Below are 6,504 nucleotides of genomic sequence, written 5' to 3' on the forward strand. Positions count from 1 at the left end.
TTTGAAGAAGGTAAAATCAATTTTTCAAAGAAAAATCAAACACGTTAAAATCAATTTACATCTCTAAAATCACTTTTGACTTTTTCAAAAATGAAACCAAGATACACGTGGAAAGAAACCATCAAAGTTAACATGGTTGCATTGTGATTTTATTATTGTAGTAAACATAACCGTTTTTTAGAGCGTACAAAACGGATTGTATAATGCTTAAAATTTGTCTGGTCACGATTAAATCATAGATAACCAGAGACTCGTGTATAGACGATAATCTATTCTTATTTCCATTTTCTTTTATAAATTAAGCTGTTACAAAGATTCTAATATCTCAGTCAGAGTGTTCATAAGATATGCAAAGATTTCTTTTCTTTGGAATGATGACATAAACCAAAGAATTTACAAAAGAGATTATCACCTAAGCTGCCTTTTAACTATACAATTCGCCACTTCTATAAACTTTGCAGCCTATGCTAATATTCTAATCAATTTAATATTCATGTCACATAATTCTTCCTCCCACTTGTTCCTAGTGAAGATTAACCACCCAAAAAGGTTCAAGTCAATTTGAATTAAAATTCATAAACATATAATAATAATTAATAATTATTATTAAATTATATATAATTCTATTCAACTACACTTTGAAACTTTGGTCCACATTTTCTTTTGATTCCACATGGATTTCACCACTCTTTTGATCAAGAGAACCATCTCCTTCTGCATCAAAGCTAGCATGAACACTGTATAAGACATAGAACAGCACTGTAACAGCCGAAAACACTCCGAATCGAATATACGATTTTCCATCAAGTGATCCAAGCAAAAACAAATTCAAAAATATTGACATAGCTGGTATCCATGGCATTAGAGGTACACCCCAAAACTCCGGCTTTCGAGCTTGAGGAACTGTGAAATGGAAAAACTGTAATATTGCTATAGCAAACACACCACAAGCAACTAACATCCCGGCTTTTGCTACTCCTGTTGGCACAATTTTCCATATAAGAGTAAACACAATGGAAGTGAAGGAAAATGATATGAGAAACGACACGGTCGGCCATGGATTCGTTGTCCCTGCAGCCACGTAGCGTCGGTAAACAACAGCATTTGCAACCATGTAGAAAACAAAAAGTGTTCCAATTGATACAAGGTTGAGAAGAACATCAAGATCAGTGAAAAGTGCAATTGCTGCAGTGAATATCCCTGAAATGATATGAGAAAAATGTTACCATCATAAAAAAGCACAATAATGCAACCACTCATAACAGTAGAATGTGAAAAGTCAAAACTCAAAATGTATAACATAGCATAAAATCATTGAAATTCAAGTCCATGATTGAGGTAACTTTAAGTAGCTAGTACATCAAAGAGGTAAGGTCAGGTCAAAATCATTCGTCAATGATTCTAATCAAGAGGAATAAATCAAGTGAAGGTATAGAATCAATTTAAAATTAAAAACTAGCACCAATATCTTTATCTTCCACCTCAAATGGTTTATTATTATTCTCCTAATGAGATAAGAAAGAAAGTGTCACAATCAGTGAATGATTCACAGCAACATGCTTAACACAGTTGTTTTTGTACCGAGGTGGAGGGGGTTCTGTACCATATTATAATACTACAAGAAATAGGAAAACACACTAGAAAACATGTGACACTATATGAAATGATAACGTTTTCTACTTGACCACTGTTTTGAAGTGCGTTACCCAGTTTCACTTCCAATAAAAGTAGTAATTCTATACTATGGCAACTACAGTTTTTCACAATTATCCATGTGAAAAGTAGCTTATTTGACTCTTAAAAGCACTTCTCTTTTAGCCACCTTTTATTGATAAATGTTAAAGCCCCAATCTACTAACTATGGTTAAGTCTAAAGAAAGGAATTAATCTTTACTAAATTTCTATCAAAAAGAGACACCACATTTGGTGTGTCCACAACATATTAATATTTCACAGCAATTCGGACAATTTCACAGGGTCATACTCATCGTGATTATGTCAATTTTACGACTTCAGATAGGTTATCGTGATTTTGTCAACCTCACCGTCAATACAAAATGACATTCAATGTAATTTATGATTCAGTCAAACAATTTTACGACATGATATAGGTCATTGTGATTCTCTCAATTTCACTGTCGATACAAAATGACATTCAATGTGATTCATGTGCGCCCATTAAGACACATTAATGAGGAAACATAAAATCTTATCACAATCCAACAGAAAAGCCACACAAATCCCCTGAAAAAATCTCAGCCAGAGCTATATTGTTGAAGTGGGTCCCATTCCTTTCGGAAGGAAGGTGAAAAACCATTCAGAAAACACTAATGATATCCCCACAGCATTATTTCACACAATCCACACAAGTTACCAAGAAACTTAAAACACAACAACCAAATGAAAAAGCCTATACAATGAATTGATATCAATCACTATTATCATAGATAACAAGAGAAAAAAAGCACATTGGAACATACCAAGAAAAGCAGAGGCGTTGACAGGAGTAGATGTTTTTGGGTGGACCTTGGCAAACCAAGCAGGGACCACATTAGAACGTCCAATTACACACATATAACGAGCCTGACCCAACATTGCCACTATCAATGATGTTAATATTCCAAAACTGGCCCCCACTCCTATCACTCTTGACACCCATCCCCAACCGTCTGATTTAAAAGCAGCTGAAAATGGTGCCTCAGGATCAATCTACACACATGATCAAAATCAATATCACCTCGTATTGGAAACTACTTAGACACAGATACTAGACACAGCACTATTGATCCATCGACATCAATTATAATTTTAATAATAAATATAATTACGTGTGTTAGTGTTATGTATATGCCATATACATATGCGTACAAATACATGACACTAACACCATTTGATTAGGATCAGAGGTGTCGATGATACATAGACTATATAATTGAGAACAAGACAAATTTTCAATTTACCATATCGTAAGGAAGAAGCATGCACATAGAAGCTGCCATAAGACAATAAAGAACCGTCACGATAATCACAGATCCAGAAACACCTATTGGAATATCTTTCACAGGCTCTTTAACCTCTTCTGCCATTGTTGAAACAGCATCATAACCAATGTAGCTTAAATAAACCGCTGCCGCGCCGTTAAACACACCGGCGGCACCGTGGGGAAAAAAACCAGAAGGATTCTCCGGATTAGCCGGTTGTGTAAAATTCTTCCAACTCCCTTTCCAAAAACCTATCACTATCACAAATGCTATGAACAATATGTGCAAAGCTGTCAATATCATATTCACCACTGAGCTCTCCCTCGTACTGAAAAATTGACAGAAGAAGAAAAAATAAACGTTAGTAATTAAAGAGAAATTAAGCTTAATTAATGAATTGATTATGAATTATGGATCAATGATCATGAACCTGTAACAGATAACGATTGTGATGAGTAAAACAACCGCAACAGCAACCATATCTATTTCGTTGAAACCTTTCGGAAAAGAAGGAATTACGATCCTCCATTTAGCGGAGGAGATACCGATTGTGGTGCCGACGTACGCCGTGAAGCCTCGAGCCACGGCGGCATTGGACATAACGTAGTCCATAACGAGATTCGCTCCGGTTAAAAACGCCGCAAATTCACCTGTAAAATTGAAAATGACGTAACGTGAGTAATGAAAATTTGCTGAAATCAATGACGATGAAGACGTGCAGTCAAAAGGAAGTCAAGGAAGTTAAGTTACCGAATGTGACGCGGAGGTAGCTAAAAGCACCACCGGCGACCGGCATATCGACGGCGAACTCAGTGTAACAAAAGGCCGATAAAAGAGCGCAGAAACCGGCAATGGCGAAAGATAGGACAACAGCGGGACCTGCGAAATTATGCGTAGCGTTACCGGTGGTGACGAACACTCCGGCACCGACCATTCCGCCGATTCCGAAGCCGACTAGGTCAAACCATCGGAGAGACTTCCGCATGCTGGTGCCTGACCTGGCTCGAACGCGGCTCATTTCTTCATAAGAGGTTGAGACGGAGAAACCGCGCCGAGCGAAGCGAGACGGTGTTTGAGAGACGGCTCGGAGATAGGCTCGGAGGCTCGAGAAAGATGAGGCGTGGCTAGCCATTGTGTGAGCCGTTTGTTTTTTTGGTTAAGTTTTTGGTGTTTCTGTGTGTTGTGGATGGGTTTGAAAGTGAGGTTTTATAGCGTAGGGAAATGAAAAGTGCAAAAAGATTGCTGGGGAACAGTTTCAGTTTCAGTTCACTGAACTAAAGTATCAAATCAAGGAAAAGGATAATGCTGTTTATTAATTTATATTTTTACATTTTATATAAAATATAAATATAAATATTCATTCAATTTTACCTTCCATACCATGTAAGTAAATTTACCATCACAAAAATGTTTCTTAAGTTTGAAAATCAAATAAATAATATAAATTTTTTAATATTTAAATTAAATTAATATCTAAAGCAAATCATTAATTTTTATACCATATCAATATTATTATCTAAAAAAAATATTTTACTCATATATTTTAATATATAAATATTTTATTTTAATACATAAATATATTTATTAATTTTATAAATATCAACAAATAAATACAGTCAACAAAATTAAACTCTAAATTAATAATTTACACTTTCATATTAAAATTTGAATTTAAGGAACAAACACTAAGAGTGTAAAATAGTTTTATAATGTCATTCAAGTCAATAGTAAACCAACAATCAGACATGTCATTAAAAAAAATTTAAAATTAAAATGTGAAGTAATTAGATATATGACTGTGATTGATTGACAAACATCACTTATTTTCTCTTAAAATTTCAACTATATTTTAATTTGAGTTTTAATTAAAAAATTATCCTCTACTTTAATTCTTTCATACAGATTTGATCCATTAAAAAAATTACCCTCTACTTTTATTCTTTCATTCAGTTTTTATCCATCATTTAAAAGTCAGTAATTTTAATTACTTCTTTTGAAAAAAAAAATCTTTTATGAAAAACAAATCAATGACATGTTTTAAATTATTTGATAAACAATTTAAGTATATAAAGTCATCTAGATGGATAAATTATTTACAAATTATTAATTAATTTACAAAAATAAATTATTTTTAAAATAAAAAATAAAATATTTACGAGATCTTTTCCAAATCAATAATAAAAATTTGTAACCATGAAATGAAGAGCCAGTTACTTTTACTCTAGCTCAATTCTCAAAGCCTTTCTTCCATCTCTTACAAACAAATATTAAAAAAATCCATAAAAGTTCATATACCTATATTAAGCTTCTGTCCGTTCTACGCTAGCTATGTATTAGATCGGTAATAACTTAATTCACAAGTTATTCTTTAATTATTTTGATTCCATTTCAATGTTAAAAATCACTTTCATAGTTTCACAGGTACGAAAAAATCACTGTCAAACGTCACATAATAAAAGATCTTTGTACACATACTCAAAAATAAACTACTAGTAGTAGTAGTATATTCTCAACATTTCTAGTATTTTAAACTAGCTAGCTTTCTAAATTAAGTAAAATTCAGAAAATTTACTTTTACTCTTCAGAGTAAAAAAAGCTGATGTAAAAAAACAAAAGCAATTAAATAAAATCTGGAGTAGATGCAAAAGAGAGATAGTATTAAAGTACAGAAATGCATGAAAAAGAGAAAAATGTGTAACAGTTAAAGAAGAGGACAAAAATACGGAGGATATATATATGAAATGAAACGTCACGAAATGGATGGTTATGAGAAGAGGTTGTTGAATGAAGGGTGTGAGGAGAAACCAGCTGGTTAATAATATTAATGGTTGGTTGGTTTCATGTGAAAAATTCAAAGATGAAACCGTAACCGACCGGAACCATGGCAGAGATTCAGGACAAGTGTTAATGGTGTCAAACACTTCCAACCTAAAAGTTGGCGTATATCAGCACATAGTTTGTTTCAACTTTAACGTTATGCAATTAGTAAGGCTGCGAGGTTGGGTTTGTATTGAGAAATACGATATCACCTTATCGGATAGGAATGGTTTTGGAGATTTTTTATTACAAGTAATAATAAATTGTTTCGACTATAGGAAGAGAATGTTGGACATAGTTGAGAGTACGAATTTAAAATTTTGGTTCGTTAGGTCAACGGTCACGCGGACCTTTTATTTTTATAAGTTAAATTTTAATTAAAAAAATTGTTAATGTGCAAAAATAAATAGGGTGGACATATTAGAATGTGTGAGTTTAAATTATTGGTTTGTTCCACAAAACAAAGGAAAAAAATAGGCATATCCAACGGATCAGACTCGTTTTGTCACCTCTAATATCAACATATTTTTGAATTTTTTATTCATTTTTTTAATTTGTCGTATAAGTGAGTTTTATTTGATGTATGACTGCGAAGTTGTTAGATTTTCTATCTTGTAATGATGTTTGTTATGATTCAAATTGACATATCAACTTCGATATATTCATATTAAATTAATGGTTTATTTGTAAACGTTAAAATCATAAT

General features: G+C 32.9%; 1 protein-coding gene across 1 annotated transcript; it reads right to left on the minus strand.

The window, feature by feature from the left end:
* Nucleotides 1-356: 356 nt before the first annotated feature.
* LOC131628545 (cationic amino acid transporter 7, chloroplastic-like) lies at nucleotides 357-4,208 on the minus strand. Its single transcript, XM_058899373.1, has 5 exons — nucleotides 3,732-4,208; nucleotides 3,412-3,631; nucleotides 2,961-3,309; nucleotides 2,481-2,709; nucleotides 357-1,200 (listed from the first exon to the last, which is right to left on the minus strand). Exons 1-5 carry the CDS (start codon nucleotides 4,111-4,113, stop codon nucleotides 632-634), a joined length of 1,749 nt encoding a protein of 582 aa, XP_058755356.1. The 5' UTR covers nucleotides 4,114-4,208; the 3' UTR covers nucleotides 357-631.
* Between the last annotated feature and the right edge of the window lie 2,296 nt (nucleotides 4,209-6,504).

This window comes from Vicia villosa, unplaced genomic scaffold (assembly GCF_029867415.1).
Source record: "Vicia villosa cultivar HV-30 ecotype Madison, WI unplaced genomic scaffold, Vvil1.0 ctg.000463F_1_1, whole genome shotgun sequence".
Lineage (NCBI taxonomy): Eukaryota > Viridiplantae > Streptophyta > Magnoliopsida > Fabales > Fabaceae > Vicia > Vicia villosa.